The sequence below is a fragment of the Artemia franciscana genome, chromosome 8 (assembly GCF_032884065.1).
Source record: "Artemia franciscana chromosome 8, ASM3288406v1, whole genome shotgun sequence".
In the NCBI taxonomy this organism is placed as follows: Eukaryota; Metazoa; Arthropoda; class Branchiopoda; order Anostraca; family Artemiidae; genus Artemia; species Artemia franciscana.
Window position 1 is genome coordinate 17,386,095 of NC_088870.1, and position 23,912 is coordinate 17,410,006.

The 23,912-nt window shown below is 31.3% G+C and overlaps 1 protein-coding gene across 1 annotated transcript in view; it reads right to left on the reverse strand.

The window, feature by feature from the left end:
* Positions 1 to 23,405, reverse strand: part of LOC136030073 (3-hydroxyanthranilate 3,4-dioxygenase-like) — a 57,426-nt gene extending 34,021 nt beyond the window's left edge. The window contains exons 1-3 of the mRNA XM_065708718.1: positions 23,248 to 23,405; positions 15,497 to 15,659; positions 12,273 to 12,379 (exon numbers count right to left, since the gene is read on the reverse strand). Coding sequence (XP_065564790.1) covers positions 12,273 to 12,379; positions 15,497 to 15,659; positions 23,248 to 23,330 — 353 coding nt within the window. The 5' untranslated portion in view covers positions 23,331 to 23,405. The remainder of the gene's footprint in view (positions 1 to 12,272; positions 12,380 to 15,496; positions 15,660 to 23,247) is intronic.
* Between the last annotated feature and the right edge of the window lie 507 nt (positions 23,406 to 23,912).

The following is a 23,912-nucleotide window of genomic DNA, read 5'->3' on the forward strand; positions in this document are numbered from 1 at the left end:
AAGATTCTAAAAAACTAGCACTTTACTCAAAACTAAACTTGCTAGAGTTTTTTTTTTAAGAATTAAAATTGTCTACTAAAACCCATTGATTTCTGGCTGGTTGAAAACTGCTGAGAGCTCTATGAATTAGCCTTTTATTTTTTTCCTATATTTGTAAAATTCTAAAAAACTAGCACTTTACTGAAAACTAAGCTTGCAAGACTTTTTTAAAAAATAAAATTGTCTACTAAAAGTTATTGATTTCTGGCTGGTTGAAGACTATTGAAAGCTTTATAAATTAGTTTTTTATCTTTTCCCTATATTAGCAAAATTCTGAAAAACTAGCACTTTACTGAAAACTAAGCTTGCTAGAGTTTTTTTTTAAGAATTAAAATTGTCTACTAAAACTTATTGATTTCTCGCTCGTTGAAGACTAATGAAAGCTTTATAAATTAGCCTTTTATCTTTTCTCTATATTAGTAAAATTCTGAAAAACTAGCACTTTACTGAAAACTAAGCTTGCAAGAGTTTTTTTTAAAATTAAAAATGACTACTAAAATTTATTGATTTCATGCCTGTTTAAAGACTATTGAAAGCTTTATCAATTAGTCTTTTATTTTTTCCCTATATTTGAAAGATTCTAAAAAACTAACACTTTACTGAAAACTAAGCTTGCTAGAGTTTTTTTTTTTTAAATGAAAATTGTCTCCTAAAACTTATTGTTTTCTGGCAGGATGAAGACTATTGAAAACTTCATAAATTAGTCTTTTATCTATTCCTTATATTAGTAAAATTCTGAAAAACTAGCACTTTACTGAAAACTAAGCTTGCAAGAGTTTTTTTTTAAGAATTAGAAATGTCTACTAAAACTTATTGATTTCTGGCTGGTTAAAAACTATTGAAAGTTCTATAAATTAGTCTTTTATCTTTTCCCCATATTAGTAAAATTCTGAAAAACTAGCACTTTACTGAAAACTAAGCTTGCAAGAGTTTTTTTTTAAGAATTAAAATTGTCTACTAAAACTTATTGATTTCTGGCTCGTTGAAGACTATTGAAAGCTTTATAAATTAGTCTTTTATCTTTTCCCTATATTAGTAAAATTCTGAAAAACTAGCACTTTACTGAAAACTAAGCTTGGAAGAGTTTTTTTTAAAGAATTAAAATTGTCTACTAAAACTTATGACGTCTACTAACGTAGAAAACTAAAAACGTCTACTAAAATATGTCTACTACAAAAACTAGCACTTTACTGAAAACTAAGCTTGCAAGACTTTTTTAAAAATTGCAAATGTCTACTAAAATTTATTGATTTCATGGCTGTTTAAAGACTATTGAAATCTTTATCAATTAGTCTTTTATTTTTTCCCTATATTTGAAAGATTCTAAAAACCTAACACTTTACTGAAAACTAAGCTCGCTAGAGTTTTTTTTTTAAGAATTAAAAATGTCTACTAAAATTTATTGATTTCATGGCTGTTTAAAGACCATTGAAAGCTCTATCTATTAGTGTTTTATTTTTTCCCTATATTCGTAAAATTCTAAAAAACTACCACTTTACTGAAAACTAAGCTTGCTAGAATTTTTTTTTGAAGAATTAAAATTGTCTACTAAAACTTATTGATTTCTGGCTGGTTGAAGACCATTGAAAGCTCTATCAATTAGTCTTTTATCTTTTCCCTATATTAGTAAAATTCTGAAAAACTAGCACTTTACTGAAAACTAAGTTTGCAAGACTTTTTTAAAAATTGAAAATGTCTACTAAGATTTATTGATTTCATGGATGTTTAAAGACTAATGAAAGCTTTATCAATTAGTTCTTTTATTTTTTCCCTATATTTGAAAGATTCTAAAAAACCAACACTTTACTGAAAACTAAGTTTGCTAGAGTTTTTTTTTAAGAATTAAAATTGTCTACTAAAATTTATTGATTTCTGGCTGGTTGAAGACTATTGAAAGCTTTATAAATTAGTCTTTTATCTTTTCCCTATATTAGTGAAATTCTGAAAAACTAGCACTTTACTGAAAACTAAGCTTCCAAGACTTTTTAAAAAATTGAAAATGTCTACTAAAATTTATTGATTTAATGGCTGTTTAAAGACTATTTAAAGCTTTATCAATTAGTCTTTTATTTTTTACCTATATTTGAAAGATTCTAAAAAACTAACACTTTACTGAAAACTAAGTTTGCTAGAGTTTTTTTTTAAGAATTAAAAGTTTCTACTAAAACTTATTGATTTCTGGCTGGTTGAAGACTATTGAAAGCTTTATAAATTAGTCTCTTATTTTTACCCTATATCTGTAAAATTCTAAAAAACTATCACTTTACTGAAAACTAAGCTTGCTAGAATTTTTTTTTAAAGAATTAAAATTGTCTACTAAAACTTATTGATTTCTGGCTGGTTAAAGATCATTGAAAGCTTTATAAATTAGTCTTTTATCTTTTCCCTATATTAGTAAAATCCTGAAAAACTAGCACTTTACTGAAAACTAAGCTTGGAAGAGTTTTTTTAAAGAATTAAAATTGTCTACTGAAACTTATTGATTTCTGGCTCGTTGAAAACTATTGAAAGATTTATAAATTAGTCTTTTATCTTTTCCCTATATTAGTAAAATTCTGAAAAACTAGCACTTTACTGAAAACTAAGCTTGCAAGACTTTTTTAACGATTGCAAATGTCTACTAAAATTTATTGATTTCATTGCTGTTTACAGACTATTGAAAGCTTTATCAATTAGTCTTTTATTTTTTCCCTATATTTGAAAGATTCTAAAAACCTAACACTTTACTGAAAACTAGGCTCGCTAGAGTTTTTTTTAAGAATTAAAATTGTCGTCTAAAACTTATTGATTTCTGGCTGGTTGAAGACTATTGAAAGCTTTATAAATTAATCTTTTATCTTTTCCCTATATTAGTAAAATTCTGAAAAACAAGCACTTTACGGAAAACTAAGCTTGCAAGAGTTTTTTTTAAGAATTAAAATTGTATACTAAAACTTATTGATTTCTGGCTGGTTAAAGACTATTGAAAGCTTTATAAATTAGTCTTTTATCTTTTCCCTATATTAGTAAAATTCTGAAAAACTAGCACTTTACTGAAAACTAAGCTTGCAAGAGTTTTTTTTTAAGAATTAAAATTGTCTACTAAAACTTATTGATTTCTGGCTGGTTAAAGACTATTAAAAGCTTTATAAATTAGTCTATTATTTTTTCCCTATATTAGTAAAATTCTGAAAAACTAGCACTTTACTGAAAACTAAGCTTACAAGAGTTTTTTTTTTAAGATTTGGAATTGTCTACTAAAACTTATTGATTTCTTGCTCGTTGAAGACTATTGAAAGCCTTATAAATTAGTCTTTTATCTTTCCCCTATATTATTCAAATTCTGAAAACCTAGCAAATTACTAAGAACTAAGCTTGCAAGACTTTTTTAAAAATTGAAAATGTCTACTAAAATTTATTGATTTTATGGCTGTTTAAAGAGTATTGAAAGCTCTATCACTTAGTCTTTTATTTTTTCCCTATATTTGTAAAATTCTAAAAAACTAGCACTTTACTGAACACTAAGCTTGCTAGAATTTTTTTTAAAGAATTAAAATTGTCTACTAAAACTTATTGATTTCATGGCTGTTTAAAGACTATTGAAAGCCTTATCAATTAGTCTTTTATTTTTTCCCTATATTTGAAAGATTCTAAAAACCTAACACTTTACTGAAAACTAAGCTCGCTAGAGTTTTTTTTTTTTTAAGAATGAAAATTGTCTACTAAAACTTATTGTTTTCTGGCAGGTTGAAGACTATTGAAAGCTTTATAAATTAGTCTTTTATCTTTTCCCTATATTAGTAAAATTCTGAAAAACTAGCACTTTACTGAAAACTAAGCTTGCAAGAGTTTTTTTTTAAGAATTAAAAATGTCTACTAAAACTTATTGATTTCTGGCTGGTTAAAAACTATTGAAAGTTCTATAAATTAGTCTTTTATCTTTTCCCCATATTAGTAAAATTCTGAAAAACTAGCACTTTACTGAAAACTAAGCTTGCAAGAGTTTTTTTTTAAGAATTAAAATTATCTACTAAAACTTATTGATTTCTGGCTCGTTGAAGACTATTGAAAGCTTTTTCAATTAGTCTTTTATTTTTCCCTATATTTGTAAGATTCTAAAAAACTAGCACTTTATTCAAAACTAAACTTGCTAGGGTTTTTTTTTTAGAATTAAAATTGTCTACTAAAACCTATTTATTTCTGGCTGGTTGAAAACAGCTGAGAGCTCTATGAATTAGCCTTTTATTTTTTTTCCCTATATTTGTACAATTTTAAAAAACCAGCACTTTACTGAAAACTATGCTTGCAAGAGTTTTTTAAAAATTAAAAATGTCTACTGAAATATATCGATTTCATGGCTCTTTAGAGACCATTGAAAGCTCTATCAATTAGTCTTTTATTTTTTCCCTATATTTGTAAAATTCTAAAAAACTACCTCTTTACTGAAAACTAAGCTTGCTAGAATTTTTTTGAAGAATTAAAATTGTCTTCTAAAACTTATTGATTTCTGGCTGGTTGAAGACCATTGACAGCTTTATAAATTAGTCTTTTATCTTTTCCCTATATTAGTAAAATTCTGAAAAACTAGCACTTTACTGAAAACTAAGCTTGCAAGACTTTTTAAAAAATTGAAAATGTCTACTAAAATTTATTGATTTCATGGCTGTTTAAAGACTATTGAAAGCTTTATCAATTGGTCTTTTATTTTTTGCCTATATTTGAAAGATTCTAAAAACTAACACTTTACTGAAAACTAATTTTGCTAGAGTTTTTTTTAGAATTAAAATTGTCTACTAAAACTTATCGATTTCATGGCTGTTTATAGACTATTGAAAGCTTTATCAATTAGTCTTTTATTTTTTCCCTATATTTTAAAGATTCTAAAAAACTAGCACTTTACTGAAAACTAAGCTTGCAAGAGTTTTTTTTTTAAGAATTAAAATTGTCTACTAAAACTTATTGGTTTCTGGCTGGTTAAAGACTATTGAAAGCCTTATAATTTAGTCTTTTATCTTTTCCCTATATTAGTAAAATTCTTAAAAACTAGCACATTACTGAAAACTAAGCTTGCAAGAGTTTTTAAAAAAATTTAAAATGTCTACTAAAATTTATTGATTTCATGGCTGTTTACAGACTATTGAAAGCTTTATCAATTAGTCTTTCATTTTTTCCCTATATTTGTAAGATTCTAAAAAACTAGCACTTTACTCAAAACTAAACTTGCTAGTTTTTTTTTTTAAGAATTAAAATTGTCTACTAAAACCTATTGATTTCTGGCTGGTTGAAAACTGCTGAGAGCTCTATGAATTAGCCTTTTATTTTTCCCCTATATTTGTAAAATTCTAAAAAACTAGCACTTTACTGAAAACTAAGCTTGCTAGAGTTTTTTTTTAAGAATTAAAATTGTCTACTAAAACTTATTGATTTCTGGCTGGTTGAACATTATTGCAAGCTTTATAAATTAGTCTTTTATCTTTTCCCTATATTAGTAAAATTCTGAAAAACTAGCACTTTACTGAAAACTAAGCTTGCAAGAATTTTTTAAAAAAATTAAAATGTCTACTAAAATTTATTGATTTCATGGCTGTTTAAAGACCATTGAAAGCTCTATCTATTAGTCTTTTATTTTTTCCCTATATTTGTAAAATTCTAAAAAACTACCACTTTACTGAAAACTAAGCTTGCTAGAATTTTTTTTTTGAAGAATTAAAATTGTCTGCTAAAACTTATTGATTTCTGGCTGGTTGAATACCATTGAAAGCTCTATCAATTAGTCTTTTATCTTTTCCCTATATTAGTAAAATTCTGAAAAACTAGCAGTTTACTGAAAACTAAGCTTGCAAGACTTTTTTAAAAATTGAAAATGTCTACTAAAATTTATTGATTTAATGGCTATTTAAAGACTATTTAAAGCTTTATCAATTAGTCTTTTATTTTTCCCTATATTTGAAAGATTCTAAAAAACTAACACTTTACTGAAAACTAAGCTTGCTAGAGTTTTTTTTTTAGAATTAAAATTTTCTACTAAAACTTATTGATTTCTGGCTGGTTGAAGACTATTGAAAGCTTTCTAAATTAGTCTTTTATCTTTTCCCTATATTAGTAAAATTCTGAAAAACTAGCGCTTTACTGAAAGCTAAGCTTGCAAGAGTTTTTAAAAAAATTAAAAATATCTACTAAAATTTAGTGATTTCATGGCTGTTTGAAGACTATTGAAAGCTTTATCAATTAGTCTTTTTTTTTTCCTATATTTGTAAAATTCTAAAAAACTAGCACTTTACTGAAAACTAAGCTTGCAAGAGTTTTTTTTTAAGAATTAAAATTGTCTACTAAAACTTATTGATTTCTGGCTGGTTAAAGACTATTGAAAGCTTTATCAATTAGTCTTTTATCTTTTCCCTATATTAGTAAAATTCTGAAAAACTAGCACTTTACTGAAAACAAAGCTTGCAAGAGTTTTTAAAAAAAATTGAAATTGTCTACTAAAACCTATTGATTTCTAGCTTGTTGAAAACTGCTAAGAGCTCTATGAATTAGCCTTTTATTTTTTTTTCCTATATTTGTAAAATTCTAAAAAACCAGCACTTTACTGAAAACTAAGCTTGCAAGAGTTTTTTTAAAAATAAAAATGTCTACTAAAATTTATTGATTTCATGGCTGTTTAAAGACCATTGAAAGCTCTATCAATTAGTCTTTTATTTTTTCCCTATATTTGTAAAATTCTAAAAAACTAGCACTTTACTGAGAACTAAGCTTGCTAGAATTTTGTTTTAAAGAATTAAAATTGTCTACTAAAACTTATTGATTGCTGGCTGGTTGAAGACCATTGAAAGCTTTATAAATTAGTCTTTTATCTTTTCCCTATATTAGTAAAATTCTGAAAAACTTGCACTTTACTGAAAACTAAGCTTGCAAGAGTTTTTTTTTAAAGAATTAAAATTGTCTACTAAAACTTATTGATTTCTGGCTCGTTGAAGACTATTGAAAGCTTTATAAATTAGTCTTTTATCTTTTCCCTATATTAGTAAAATTCTGAAAAACTAGCACTTTACTGAAAACTAATCTTGCAAAACATTTTTAAAAATTGAAAATGTCTACTAAAACTTATTGATTTCATGGCTGTTTAAAGACTATTGAAAGTTTTATCAATTAGTCTTTTATTTTTTCCCTATATTTGAAAGATTCTAAAAGACTAACACTTTACTGAAAACTAAGCTCGCTAGAGTTTTTTTTTAAGAATGAAAATTGTCTACTAAAACTTATTGTTTTCTGGCAGGTTGAAGACTATTGAAAGCTTTATAAATTAGTCTTTTATCTTTTCCCTATATTAGTAAAATTCTGAAAAACTAGCACTTTACTGAAAACTAAGCTTGCAAGAGTTTTTTTTTAAGAATTAAAAATGTCTACTAAAACTTATTGATTTCTGGCTGGTTAAAAACTATTGAAAGCTTTATAAATTAGTCTTTTATCTTTTCCCCATATTAGTAAAATTCTGAAAAACTAGCACTTTACTGAAAACTAAGCTTGCAAGACTTTTTTTCAAAAATTAAAATTGTCTACTAAAACTAATTGATTTCTGGCTCGTTGAAGACTATTGAAAGCTTTATAGATTATTCTTTTATCTTTTCCCTATATTAGTAAAATTCTGAAAAACTAGCACTTTACTGAAAACTAAGACTGCAAGAGTTTTTTTTAAGATTTAGAATTGTCTACTAAAACTTACTGATTTCTGGCTCGTTGAAGACTATTGAAAGCTTTATAAATTGGTCTTTTATCTTTCCCCTATATTATTCAAATTCTGAAAACCTAGCACATTACTAAAAACTAAGCTTGCAAGACTTTTTTAAAAATTGAAAATGTCTACTAAAATTTATTGATTTCATGGCTGTTTAAAGACTATCGAAAGCTTTATCAACAGTCTTTTATTTTTTCCCTATATTTGAAAAATTCTAAAAAACTAACACTTTACTGAAAACTAAGCTTGCTAGAGTTTTTTTTAAGAATTAAAATTGTCTACTAAAACTTATTGATTTTTGGCTGGTTGAAGACTATTGAAAGCTTTATAAATTAGTCTTTTATCTTTTCCCTATATTAGTAAAATTCTGAAAAACTAGCACTTTACTGAAAACTAAGCTTGCAAGAGTTTTTTTTAAGAATTAAAATTGTCTACTAAAACTTATTGATTTCTCGCTCGTTGAAGACCATTGAAAGCTTTATAAATTAGTCTTTTATCTTTTCACTATATTAGTAAAATTCTGAAAAACTAGCAATTTACTGTAAACTAAGCTTGCAAGAGTTTTTTTTTTAAGAATTAAAATTGTCTACTAAAACTTATTGATTTCTGGCTGGTTAAAGACTATTGAAAGCTTTATAAATTAGTCTTTAATCTTTCCCCTATATTAGTAAAATTCTGAAAAACTAGCACTTTACTGAAAACTAAGCTTGCAAGAGTTTATTTTAGAATCAAAATTGCCTATTAAAACTTATTGATTTCTGGCTCGTTGAAGACTATTGAAAGCCTTATAAATTAGGCTTTTATCTTTTTCCTATGTTAGTAAAATTCTGAAAAACTAGCACTTTACTGAAAACTAATCTTGCAAGAGTTTTTTTTTTTTTTTTAATTAAAATTGTCTACTAAAACTTATTTATTTCTGGCTCGTTGAAGACTATTGAAAGCTTTATAAATTAGTCTTTTATCTTTTCCCTATATTAGTATAATTTTGAAAAACTAGTACTTTACTGAAAACTAAGCTGGCAAAACTTTTTTAAAAATTGAAAATGTCTACTAAAATTTATTGATTTCATGGCTGTTTAAAGACTATTGAAAGCTTTATCATTTAGTCTTTTATTTTTTCCCTATATTTGAAAGATTCTAAAAAACTAACACTTTACTGAAAACTAAGCTTGTTAGAGTTTTTTTAAGAATTAAAATTGTCTACTAAAACTTATTGATTTCTGGCTGGTTAAAGACTATTGAAAGCTTTACTGAAAAACTAGCACTTTACTGAAAACTAAGCTAAATTGAAAATGTCTACTAAAATTTATTGATTTCATGGCTGTTTAAAGACGATTGAAAGCTTTATCAATTAGTCTTTTATTTTTTCCTATATTTGAAAGATTCTAAAAAACTAACACTTTACTGAAAACTAAGCTTGCTAGAGTTTTTTTTTTAAGAATTAAAATTGTCTACTAAAACCCATTGATTTCTGGCTGGTTGAAGACTATTGAAAGCCTTATAAATTAGTCTTTTATCTTTTCCCTATATTAGTAAAATTCTGAAAAACTAGCACTTTACTGAAAACTAAGCTTGCTAGACTTTTTTTAAAGAATTAAAATTTTCTACTAAAATTTATTGATTTCATGGCTTGTTGAAGACTATTGAGAGCTTTATAAATTAGTCTTTTATTTTCGCAGGCCGCTTAAGGATTTTTCTACTTGTAAATCAATGCTGCCAACGCTTCGGAAGAAAAAGTACCATAAAACGCCCTAAAATTGTACCACTGATCATAAAAATTGTACAATATCTATTTTTTTGCGTTTTATGCTATGGGCCAGACGAAATTTTTTTTGCGCTACGCACAACACGTGGACGATCGGAAAATTACTTTACAATAAAGAGAACAAAGTATCACATATCTTCTTTCAAAAATATTTGGGAAACCTCCTTTCCCCTGCAAAGACCATTTTGGTGTCACTCCTCCAAATAGCTGCTCACCTATTTTGTACTTACCGGACATATGTCTTTGCTGCTTCATGCTATATTATGACCGCAAGAGTTCAAAAGTAGGCACTTAAATAAATGTGTAAAGGAAAACTTAAAACTCTAGAAGAGAAAACAAATAAAAACTACCATTCCCTCCGCTCGCTGCGTCCTGACGCCCAGTCAAATCTTATTGTACCATATTGTACCACATTTTGCAAAATGTACCAGAAAATTTGTGATTGTACCAGAATGTACCTTTAGAGGTGAAATGTACCAAAATGGTACAATTGTACCGCTGTTGGCAACCCTGTTGTAAACCTGTCTTGTTGCGTTGGCCTGCTGCTAGTTCTTCAGAATTTTGCAAATACAGGAAAATATCACGACATAGTTTACTTGAAACGATTTTTCAAAAAAAATGTTGCATAAAATACAAGGAAGTAATTTTCGCTCGTTTCAAGTTTCAACTCCGCCCTTTACTTTCATCACAAAAACTTTATTTTTCTAAAATAAATCTAGGGTAAAGATTCAAAAGCATATTAGAAGGATATTAATGCGTTTTTTTATAATTATGTCTACAATCAATCAATATCAGTATTAGTTACCATAATTAAGTATTAACCATGTGTTACCACAATTAATTACAAGTAGTAGTTGTCACTATTAAAGTACTTTTGTTCTTAGAAAGTACTTTCCGATTTTCTTACTTAGTATTTAAGATGTGCTATAAGACATTGGAGTGAAATTAACGCTTATTCTAAAACAGCGAAAAAATGTTACCGTTAAAATAACATTTTTACAATTCTATTACACATTTTTTTAACAAACAACACAGTTTTTTTTACAACAAGCACAATTTTTTTACTTGCTGCACAGAAACTTCACATTTTTTTATTTGCTGCAATAAACATTTTTCTGTAATTTTACCAGCAATTTTTGACAAGTGTTTGCTTTGTCTAAAAATTGTCTAGCCCTATATTGTCTAGCCCTGCATATCCGTGCTCATTAGGCCTATAGTTTTTTCCTCGATAATAAAGGCTTCAAGATATAAAGCCAAACTATTTGGACCTTTATTAGTATGTGTACAAGAAAATTTCATTGTTTGAACCGAGGTTAAAAATTATGTTTGTTTATTTATTTTAATGTCATTTCCAAAATAAGCGGAAAGGCAGTGTGGTCAGAGTCTTGTCACATTCAACCGTCTTCGAATTTGGACGAAAGGCAGTATGTTCTTTCTGTTTTGCTCTGATAGTCTTCTTACAGTTGACACTACGCTAGGGTGTAAATTCAGCTTGATATCTTAATTCTCTTGGAAGTTGACTCGTTCATATGGCTCAACAGTCTCGTCTGGACCATCCTTCAGAAGGCTTCCAAATTTTGGGCGACAAATATGCTTCAAAGACCATACTGATCCCCTTTATTGTACCGATCCACTCATAGATAATCGGTGGTGAAATTCGAAAGCTACCTTGGGCTCTAGCAGCCGAATGGTCGCTTGTGAAAGCATAGGCATTCAGCTCAAAAGAGTCAGGGCCTAGTTCTGCCCTAAAATTGATGATAGATCATCTATCAACAAGTGAAATGAATTATTTTTATGCATTTCTGAAAATATTATGCCAGCTTTGCCTCTCATAAAGACTATTTTTATCGACTCTACTTCAATAGCTATGGCTCTCAAGTTTTTCATCGCTTCCACCAAGTGGATTTTAACTGACTAATAGACATTAGTCTATCAGTTGAGTGAGTCATTTGAAGGCAATTAGAGACCCCAAAAAATGATTCAAAAATTTATGACTGACCTTGTCCACAGGACTTGCAGGTCCATAAGGAATTATTTACTTTTTATAAATGGTTCATATAGTTTATATGTTCTATTTTTGGTTTCGATATTCAGCCTCATGATAATATTGTTACTTAAGGAATGCACATTAAAATGCAAGAAGGATCGCTACAAGTGATACTCCTATGCATGATAGTTCCACAGAAGTGTTCCTAAGATTCTGATCCTTAGGCCTAATTGAAAATGACACTGAACCTTGAAGTACGTGCAGTAACACTAAAACGTCACCAGTTCTAATAGTTCTACCACGCCCGGTACGTGCCACAAGAGGAGGCTGTTTTTCAATTTGAAAGGATATATTACATTACCAGCACTGCTAGCCTATTGTTTTGTTTTAAATATTGGCGGAAAGGACAGGCCTATTGATGCTATTACTTATTACTTGCTCAATTTGACGCAGTATAAATGCCTTTGGAGTTGAATGCAGACGCTAGGTGGCAGGTATATTGCAGTATTCAAGATTCGTATTCGTATTAGTTTCTTCCTCTTAATCTACTCCTAACCAAACAACCCCCTAACCATACAACTCTCCACCCGCATGCTGTTAAAATGTTCCTTCGCATCTAATAGATCTATAATATGGTATGGCTAATGTTGCGGGAAGCTAGGTGGCTAGCAGTTGCGTGGAGGAGGGTTTAATGGTGGATTCTTTCGAAGACTGCAACACTCTGTTTATCCTAAATCTACAAAAATGAAGGTACATCCCACAATTACCTGATACAGTCCATTTCCTGTCCAATTCGACTTCTTTCAGCACGAAGACCGATTGAATTTGAATATCGTTTTGGAGACATGGGGACTCTTGCTGGCAAAAGGAACACCTGAAACAAAATTAACAACAAAACCAGTTCTATGATTCCATTTGTTCCAAATGTAGTTCATGAAAAACTAATTTAGCTGCTCCTTCGTCCTTAAATCATCGCGTGATGAAAAAGAGTTGCATAAACAATATTTATGCACAAAATGGACTTGTGAATGGAGTCGCTACGATGATTTTTTTTGTGGCAGGAATGGGTGTGGTACCCTGAGATTACATTTCAGGCACAATTTTTTCAGTTTTCCTTGAATGCAAAGAGTATGGGAAAATGACAAGAGAGAAAACTCAAACTCCCATTGCATATACGTGAAGATTAACAGGCGACGCCATCTAGCGTTACCATACGAAATAATAAAGTTAATCATTAAAATCTTGTACATAAACTTTAGTTGTGTCAATTTTGTATATCATTTCCACGTTCACTTTTAAGGTAAACCGAAGGTAAAAGAACCTTTTCTTTCCACAAGGGCATAAGTGGTATAATATGTGCCCGTATTTTTCTAAGCTAGCCTATGTTCCTTATAGCCACATGTTCCTATAGCCATTCTGATTGGTAAAGTCAATAATAATAGCAAAAAAAAGGATCTTCCTATTTTCCAAAAGCTTCATGGTGGATACAAGGAATCTTAGACCTTTAATTGAAACCAAGATTTCAACAAGTTAAATTAAGCTAATTTTGAATGTTTCTAGAACTGCTGGTTAACACTTTACTATCAGTGGTACAGGTGGTTTTCAAATTTAAATGAAAGTCATATTAAAGTACTAGTTTCCTCTTTTACAAATTTCCCTCACTCTTTGGATTGGACCTTTTGAGGCAACCTAAGGAAGGATTTCCCCTTTTCCCTATCTCAGGTATTTCAGTGAGTATAAAAAATCTAATTCAACCAAGGACATCATTACTAGAAACGTGGTTAAAAGGACGATTTACTTCAGATCCGAAAGCCCTTCGATTTATTATTTTAGCACCGCTTTTCTAATATTATGATTGATTTTTGACAACAATTTTACGCCTGTGCTTTCTCACTTGGGAATTTGCCAAACGATATCATTTTGGGGTCATTTCGTCCTTAATTGTGCCTTGGAATAAACAAAATTACTTATATTTGGGGTAAGTTGGGTGTTTAACTGTTTCCCCCTCCAACTCCCCCCAATGTCAAAAGATCTGGTCGGGATTTGAAATAAGAGCTCTGAGACATGGATTTCTTCTAAATATCGAGTTTCATAAAGATCCGATCACCTATTCGTAAAATAAAAATACCCAAATTTTCACGTTTTCCAAGAATTCCGGTTTCCCCCTCCAACTCCCTCCAGTGTCACAGGATCTGGTCGGAATTTAAAATTAGAGCTTTAAAGCGCAAGATCCTAATAAGTATCAAATTTCATTAGGATCTGGTCACCCTTTCGTAAGTTACAAATACCTCAATTTTCAAAATGACCCCCCTCCCAACTCCACCAAAGAGAGCAGATCCGGTCCGGTTATGTCAGTCACGTGTCTTAGACAGGTTTTTATTCTTCCCATCCAGTTTCATCCTAATCTCGCCGCTTTAAGTATTTTCTAAGATTTCGGGTTCCCCTCAACTGCCCCCCCCCCAATTACGCTGAATCCGGTTGAGATTTGAAATAAGAGATTTGAGTCAAGAGGTCCTTCTAAATATGAAGTTTCATGAAGATCCGATCACTCCTTCGTAAGTTAAAAATACGTCATTTTTTCTAATTTTTCAGAATTAGCTCCCCCTCCCCCAATAGAGCAGATCTGTTCCAATTATGTAAATCACGTATCTAAGACTTCTGCTTATTTTTCCCACCAAGTTTCATTCCGATCCCTCCAATCTAAGCGTATTTTTCCCACCAAGTTTCATCCCGATCTCTCCACTCTAAGTGTTTTCCAAGTTTAAGGTTTCCCCCTCCCAATATCCCCCCAGAATGTCAGCAGATCCAGTCGAGATTTAAAATAAGAACTCTGAGATATGATATCCTTCTAAATATCAAATTTCATTGAGATCCGATCACCCGTTCGTAAGTTAAAAATACCTCTTTTTTTTATTTTTCAGAATTAACCCCCCCCCCCTAACTACCCCAAAGAGAGTGGATCCGTTCCGGTTCTTTTATTCTTGATGATAAAATTCCACCATTTCCTCTATCTATTATCAAATGCTACCACCACGTTTAGAAAAACAACACCACCTTCCACGAGCCAAGCAAAAACAAGGTAACACAAATAGGAACGACTATGAAAAGAAAAATATCTAAATTCCAAGTCAATTTCTTTCAATACTGTTATTCAAAAAGACCTCTATCAGTGGCGCCATTGGGGGGGGGGTCAGGGGTGGGCAAATGCCCAACCCAGATTTTCCAGGGGGCCCAAGCTTCCACCACAAAGGGCCATTTGCCGGCCATAATAATCCATTATGTCCAACGTAATCCATTCTGTCCAATTGATTTGAAATTAATGCACGCCTATTAACCAAAGAGCGTAATTACTTGAAGACCCTTGGGGTAATTATGCTATTTGCTATTAATTATTGTAAACTTTGAAAGTAGGTAAGATACATAATAAAATTCTTGAGTTCTGTCAAATGCCCATTTCCTAGATGATTACGCAACACAAAGTGAGTCGGGGGGGGGCAAGATGGAGTTTATGCCCACCCCAAGATTTGGTCCAAATGGCACCTATGACCTCTATGTGGATCTAAGCAATCAATCAAAAAAAAAGTGCTGCAATGGCTTTGCTTACCATAATCCATTTTAGGCAATTACTTCAAAAATAAAATTCTAAGAATAAAGGTATCGACAGCAACAATATTAAAAAATAAATAAATAAAAGTATTTTGCTCGAGAAACAAAAAATCCAAACATCTACAACTAGGAAAATGATACATTTGTATCAATGCTTGTAAAATCGGGTAGCTATTTTTAAGTTAAAACTAGAGATGAACAAAAGAGTAATACAAAAGCTTAATTAAGCTTAATAAAAGGAAAGTGGGTTAGGGGATTACCCTATATTAATATAGGTAAGTATTTATCGTAAATAATTATTTAGTACAAGTAAAACTTGAAACATATAGCTTTTTAGTATGAAACATAGAAATATTTGATTAAATACAGAGATAAATAAGCATACTTCTCCTTGCTTGATAGTAATTTTTCGCTGTAAGTTGTTTTCCATAATGTATAAATCCATGTAGCCTTGCTTCATATAAAAGAACTGATCACAATTGGTTATACGATAGTCTTTTCCAATGTTTGGACCACCGACACAGTAAACTTTTAGTTGTCCATTGTACCTGAATAAAAAATAATTAAAGCAGAACTCAGCATTTTCTGTTTTATGCTGACATGTTTTTTTTCTTAAGGGACGCTTGTACTGCAAAGGCTGAGAAAATGACAAGAAATGGATTTAAAACTTATGTCGACACTAATTTGCTTCTAACAGTACTGGGAAAACTTCTGTTCTAAGCATTCATCTTTTCAAAAGAAAAATCACAGTACACGTATATATGAACTTATACTATGGTGTATATAATGCATATATACTGTGGTAAAAAATTATTAAATCTAAACTCTGATTTGTCAATCGCAAACTTTGTATTTGAAAGTTGAACAATACTTGAGGAATTACGAACGGCTTATATAACTGGCGATCTAATCATGCATAATTTTGATTCTGTCAACAAGTTTGACTTGATACATAAAAGAAAATTGGGTTTTCAAGTTGATCCAAATATTTAAAATTCATTAAGTTTAGTGTCACCTGTCAAAAGCTACGAACCTGAGAAAATTTGCTTGATTTCGGAAATTGGGGAGGGGGAAACATCCAAAAAAGTCAAGGAATATTAAAAAAACCCTCTATAAGATTCACTATATCACATAACCCTTCTGTACAGGTTAAGCTCCGATCCGAAAAAATGTGGAATTTTGCATTTTTTATTGCCAGAAGAAAGATCACAGTTTCGTGTTTATTGTTTTTTTTCGCCAGGGGGATTGTATCGAAGCAAGGCCGTTTCCAGGATGGGTTAGGGGGTTTGACCCCCCTCCAATGTTTTCCGACTCGTAAAAACGCAACGAAAATGAAAATAAACAAATTTTGATGCATTGTTCAAGTTTTTTTGTAACCACCCCAAATAACATCCTTTTGTAACCCCCCACCCCACGAAAAAGTCCTGGATATGGCCCTGCATAGAAGTAATGATTCTAGAAGTTTGGGAGAGGGCTCATTTGAAAGGAAGTTAAAATTGTAGCACCCTTTTTGAGTCACCGAAAAAATTGGAGGGCAACTAGCCACCCTCCCATCCCCCCTTTTTCCTTAACTTCATCCAATCAAAATTTTGTTCAATATAGTTAAAAGGTCCAATAGCTATACCTCTGGCAATGACATGAGCCCCACGGGCCTTAGGGTAAAGACTGTAAGTTATGAAATCTGCCCTTTGTTTACATATAATGTTTGTTATAGGGAAGTATACAGCTATTTTTTGGGAGGGGGGATTTTGCGCAGGGAAGATTTTCCGTGCGGAGGGAAATTTCTGGGGGTAAAATTTACAGGGGAGATTTTACACGTTTTCCTGTCATTAATTCCTGTCATGATCATTCATAAAAAAGCTTTTTTTTGTCACAAAAAAAGGAAAATCACAAATCATGAAAGCAAGGTCTATTTCTTCTTTTAATGTCTGCTAGTGGGGATTTCCTTGGCCCTGTCCATGTCTACATACTATGATTTTTTTTGAAATTTTCTTTTTTTTGTTGTTTTCACTTTGTGATATTTTCTGGATTCCAAGTTCGTTAGCGTTTGATTTGAAAAAGGTTAATTAGCTGTTTTGGAGGATGAGTAAGACATGTGTTATTTTCGTTTTATCTGAATCTTTTGGTATGAATTCATTTAGAAGAATAAGACATTTCCTGAATGCAAAAAGGGCTCACAGTTTCAGACTGATTTTATGACTTGTGTTTTGATTTCTGGTTACTCTGTCACAAGTTGCCAGACATACCCTAAATTTTCAGTCAGAGAAATAAAAAACTGAGTTTTTTGTACCAAAATCGATACGATTTTTGAAAAATTTCCAAAATCGATTTTCTTCCTGAGTTGATTGTGTTCGTCAAAGTCCCACACGTTCAATCTACTCACACTGAAAACCAGTTATCAACAGGAGAAAATCATTTTTGGTCCATTTCAGGGTGTCAAGAACTGATGCAGCTAAAATTACTTTAAAACTTTTAGATAATAGATTACATGCGCTTTTTTAAAATTAACTAAATAGATTTTTTCGAAAAAGTTTTAATGAGTGAAACCCAAAACTAATAGGAATTAAAATAAACGAAAGCAGACAGGGGAGTTTGGTCTGTTAGGGGAAAACACGGGCTTATGGGGGGTTTTAGACATCCATGGAAGAGTAGTTATTTAACTTTTCGACTATTTTAAACAATATGCCTGTACCAAAATTTTTATCAGATGTCTTTGTGGATATTGTGGCTTAAGAGGGCACGAGAGGGAGACTAATTGTCTTCCGACTACTTTTCAATGTTCCTCTCAACATACCCTGAAAGTTTAAACTTAATACCATAAGCTATTCTCAAGATATTCCAGATACGTCTTCTTGTGAAACTGGATGCACATAGTGTCTTTTGATTTGTCAAACGATGTGACGGCTGAACATCTTCAGCCGTTCCTTAGATGTTGCTGACATTTCCTTTCCACAACCAGGAAGGAAAACGTGTTTTTGATTGGCGTTTGACACCCTTCTCGACAGTTCTTTAAAGTTTGACCTTAATACTCTTTTTTTTTGCATATCCAGGATAAAACAGGTCATGCCCCCTTTCTTAATAAATAACCTTATATGCTAACAATGAGCAGCTTGCATAACTTACAGCCCTTGCACCTAGGGCTGGAGGGGTTGTGATCCCTGGAGGCACATTATTTAACCTTTGGATTGTTTTAAATAAAATGTCTACCTCAAAGTTTTGATCGGATGCATTTGGAGAAAAAAGGGCGTAGGGGGGAGGTTGCCTTCTGATCACGATTTACTCTTAAAAAGCGCTTTTCAATCAAATGAACCCTTTACAAAGTTTATACAAATTTGTTTCCATAAAAACTTAATGCGTTAACAATGGGCAACTTCCATAACTTTCCGTCCTTGCACGGACAGCTGCTGGATTTTTTTTTAACAAAATGGTTATTTCATTATTTTGATTGGATGCTTTTGGGGGGAAAATGGCATGTGGGGGGGGGGTCTGGTTTCCCTCCAATTACTTTTTATTTTTAAAGTGAGCTAGAATTTTTGATTGAATATTTAATGAATCTCTTCCAAAGTTTATAAACCACCCCTTCCATAAAAATGTTATATTTTAAGATTCGGAAACTTGCACAACTTACAGCCTTTGTCCGGGGGATATGGGGGTTGTATCAATCCCGAAGGAATCGTCTTTCGGCCTTTGGTTGGATTTGGGGAAAAGAGAGCATGGGGGACTGGTTGCCCTCTGGTCACTTTTGACTCTAAAAAGAACACTAAAAACTTTCAATTTGCAATTGAAAGAGCCCCTTCTGAAGTTTGTACGACCACCCCTTCCATATCAAGTGTGTCTGGGAAAAAACCTTTAATAAATCATTTAAGCATTATTGCTCTTTAATATAGGCAATGCTATAGCGTTGCATCTGATACAATTATGCACAACAGTTACACGAGGGTTCAGTTACATGATAGTCCAGTTGCACAGGGGTTCAGTTGCACAGTGGTTCATTTGCACGGGGTTCAGTTGCACGGGGGTTCAGTTATAAAGGTTTAGTTGCTTGGAGTTCAGTTACACGAGGATTCGGTTACACGCACACCGTATTTTGGAATATAGGTAGAAAATCTCCATATTCACTCTTTTTATTCATTCTTTTTGTTTGTTTTCATTTCCCATTAGCTGCTAAATTTTTCATGTGAGGAGAATTTCCAGTGAAGAATTGTTGGGGTGAAATTTTCCAGGGGAAATTTTGCACGGAGATTTTCCATATGGGAAATTCCCCGGGCGGATTCCCCATAGTCGCTTATTATGGAAGGAGTGGTCGGAGAATCTTAGGAGAGGGCTTTTTCAGTGCCCTTATTAGAAAAAATGAAGTTATTGGAGGGCACCCCCCCCTTTGACGCTTTTTACTACATGGTACCCCCGCAACCTCATAAAATAGCCAATCATAATTTTCAGTAAATCATTTAGTAAAAAATTCAAAAGGTCCAGTAAAAATTCCTACGGTGACGACATGACCCCCAAAAACTCTTTGGCAAAGGCCTTAAATAATACAAACTGATAATTTGGCCTGTAGAGTATTTCAAAAACATCACGGGATAAAAAGTTGAAAATTTTGGGCTGAGTGCTTGAGGAGGGAGGTGTTGAACTAAATCAAAGACGCTACGTGCATCCACGTTGTCAAAAGGGTGTACTTGTAAAGTCTCGAAAACGGCAGAGGGTATTAAGTTGAAGCTATTAGGGAATGCTAGGGTAATTTTCATAAGCAATCCTTTAAATTCAAAGGATTCTTTCGAGTATACTGTCCAAAAATTGCTGTTAAATCACAGGCTTAGTTCAAGAACTGACCTACATCTGGATTTCAAATTGAACGAGGTTTATGCAATAATGATGTTGAATGCAGTCAAAGCCAACGCCGAGATCGCCTTATGCGGCTTAAAAATTCTAATCACAATCTACTATTTTGATTTTTAAGCTACAAAACCTTTAAAAACAGAAAAAAAAATGCATAATACTTACCAATAACAAGACTTTGGTGATCAAAAACGAATCGACATTAACTTATAGAAAAATTTCCAAAGAGAAGCTTTTCAAAGGAAAGTAAAGAGCTCTATTAAAACCTAAGACAAGATGAAATAAAGTTATTCAACAGAATTAATAGCCACATCAAACATAAAGATAACAAATACTAACGTAAATGAATAAATAAATCCTAAAATGAGAAGAAATTTGATTTATTTCGTTTTCTACTTGTTTTATTTATTCTTAAAATATATATATATATATATATATATATATATATATATATATATATATATATATATATATATATATATATATATATATATATATATATATATATATATATATATATATATATATATATATATTTATATATATGTCCCTGTTCTATTTCTGTTTGGTGCCATTATCTATTTCAATGTTTGTTCGTTTGGGTTTTCTTTATTCATTGATAGTAATTTCCTGTCATTCAAGGTTTAAATTAGTATGGGACTTTTTTCTTCTTTACGTTGTAGGTTTTATTATGGCAATTTACTTTTCTATGTAAAACGTCTCTTTTGGTAAAAGTATTAAAAGCCATTACTAGCTCAAATTACATGTTGGAAAGGTCATAAATTAATTACTCAAGTATATCTAAAATTCAAAATTAGTAATTTGAGGCATTTGCGCTTGAAAAACTAGTTAAACACGAAGCATCCGTCCTAGTTAAGCCTTGAAAAAAAATCCCTCCATATATGTCGACTTCCTTATAGCCTATAGCTTTGTTTTTGGATATATATAGTCCCTACCTTAACTGCAACTGGCAACTTTCCAGCTCAACATTTTCATAGGCAAATGTAATAGCGTTACTTGTTATTGTTTTCTTCAACGGTTACATTTGGAGGGGGGCTTTAAAAAAGACAAAACTGGTAAACTGTTTGAACAAAATTACAGAGGCACAAACGACTTCGGAACAGGTCAGACAATAAGCCTACCTATCCCTCCATACGTCCTTTACTGATGGTGTATGAATTCTAGCAATATGCAGATGTCTGGTATGCGTTTACTGGCTATAAAATATTTTTGTAATTGCTAATTTTTATGCCCATCATTATCAGAATTACCGTATTCGTAGGAATTTTTGTGCACTACACATCTGGCAACATTGTTTTTTAATTGTCCCTTTTGAGTATCATTTCTTCACTCTTAGAAATTTCTACTTGATTTAGGTTTGACATCGTAAGTCCAACATTAGCCTCAGATTTGTAACCAGTATTATCGTAAATCCTTTCTTTGCTTGTCTGGAAAAGTTTAATTTCTTCTAATTTGTTTTCTCATCGTGGAAGCAATTCCAATCCATTTTCTTGTATAGAAAGGACATTTGCGAACATATGGGGTAATGCCAAGTCCCATGAACGTCCCTTAAAAAGGGAATGGGGGTTGAGAAAGGAAAGACTGCATATAAATTTTATTTTCACAATTATCAGTATTTATATAAGCTCATTGACCCATGGTTTATGAGCTTTTTAGCTTCAAAGGCAGTCATGACTTCTTTTGAACCTTTTCAAAATGGCATTTCTTACCCTCGCTTGTATAAATAATGCAATTTTCCTTTGGAAAGAGACATTTGATTAATTGCTTGAATGCTAGGCGTTGATTAATTGACGTCATCCAAAGACGTAGAAAATAAAGTACTGCGACTAAAGTTTCCAAAAACTTTGCCAAGATGAGAAAAGGAGAAATTAAACAAACAGAAAGCTTTAGAGCTTTCTTTTGGTTTAAAGTCAAAATATTTATGTAAATGTTCCTAAAATGTTAATGCCTTTTTGATGCTGCTAAGTCATGTAAAACAGTGTTGCACGACGCTGTCAGTTTGATGCTCAGTCCAATCCCACCAAAAAACAGCGCGGTCGATCGATTGGCTCAATGAGTTATTTGATATATTTATTGGGTTCTCGCAGTTCGAAGTTTCTTACTTTTCCAAAATAAGATACATTTAATTTTCTTCCTTGTAGAAATGATGGAGCCTTAGATTTTTCTGCATATATTGTCTGGAAAAAAACTTCTTTTGTAACAGCAGGGTATTGATATGACTCAGGAAAACTCCAAATCGGTTCGTCACAAGTTTTCTCTATCCTATAAAACTTATTTTGCGCAATAAACTATTTCTAAAGCCAAACAGTTTCGGATTTTTCTAAGATCAAGTAAAAAATAGAACCATGGTAAGAATATTAAAATAAAACCTCGTTTCTAGGTTTTGAATATTTTTCGAAGCATCATTATTCAACTTTTCGAGAACTAACCATTCAAATGAATTTAATAGACATTCAATAGCTGTTGAAGAATAGTTTTCCTGGAAGATTATAATACCGAAAGACAATAAGACTAGGGAAAATCCTTCGTAGAAGTATTTTATCTCATATCAGTAAATAACGTTACCCTGCATATATTTACTATCAAAAGCTTTGTCATTGCTAACTGTCCAGCCACCGTGTATGCTCAGGTATGTATGCGGAACTACTTTTAGAGGGAGGAGGAGTTACTGGGGGGACAAAATTAAAAATTCGATTGATAGCTAAATCATATTGAACGTATGATAAATTAAAGAAAATTCGTAAAAACTCCATGATTTCAGACATGGAGAGGGGGAAAAGGGGGGCGAAATTGAAGCCTATCCCTTGGGTATGTGCCCGCTTAGGCTTATATAAAACCAGTTTTTTTAATTAACTATTTAATTCGTTTCCAATTTTTTTCTTACTCCTGCATACCACATGTTGTATCTTTCTTGGCTAAATATGACCTTTACTAAAAAATATACAACAAATTTGCACTAATTTAAATTGTATTACATTTTTAATTTAATTTTTGTTTATAATTTTAATTTGATAATTTAGATCTGTCTCAAGCCCGTGATTAGAATACAAATCCTCGATTAGAAGCATTTTCCAGAAAAATGCCTTAGTTTTTCACACTTCGACAAAATGTTTAACTTTTTGGACATCTTAGTTCTTAAAATTTAGGAAGGAGCAATTTAGGAAGGAGCAACGACCCGGTCTAAACAACTCTCCCCCTAGTAAGTACATATTGACTATAATTTTACAACAGGACCTTCGAGCGCTAAAAGCGATTGAATAAATATAAAATTTTACTCACATCATTTTCATACAGATAGAAGGAGAAAATATTTTTTGATTCTCTTGAATCCATTCGTCCAAGTTCTTTTTTCTGCCAACCATATTGAAGATTTTGTTGCTTCCGACTGGAAATTACAAAGGCTACTGATAACTTGCTGAACATTTATAAATTTTAATAAAACATATTCTATCTGGAAATTTCGACTGTGTTTAATAAAAACTGGACTAGTAACAATTGACAATAGTTGAACAATAAAGTTTGACCCGTAGAGAATATTTATTCATATAACTTGATGGACATTAAGGCTACTGCTAACTTACTGAAACTTTATAGATTTTAATAAATCATCTTCCATCTGGAACTTTCGAACTTGTTTAATAAAAACTGGACTAGTAATAATTGACAATAGTTGAACAATAAAGTTTGACCCGTAGAGAATATTAATTCACGACAATAAAACATCAACATTTCAACTACATATGCATAAAAATATGGAAATTTGTGGGATTATGATAGCAATCTTTTCAGCAAAGAATCTAATAGTTTCGCTATTTCAACCCATATTTAGTTTTCTTTTATGGCTTCTACTTAAAACAATCCAATTTGTATTCACCTTTCTTCTCCGTCAATATTGTTCCAACAGCTCATTTTGCACTTTTTTTTCCAATTAACCCTATTTCTAT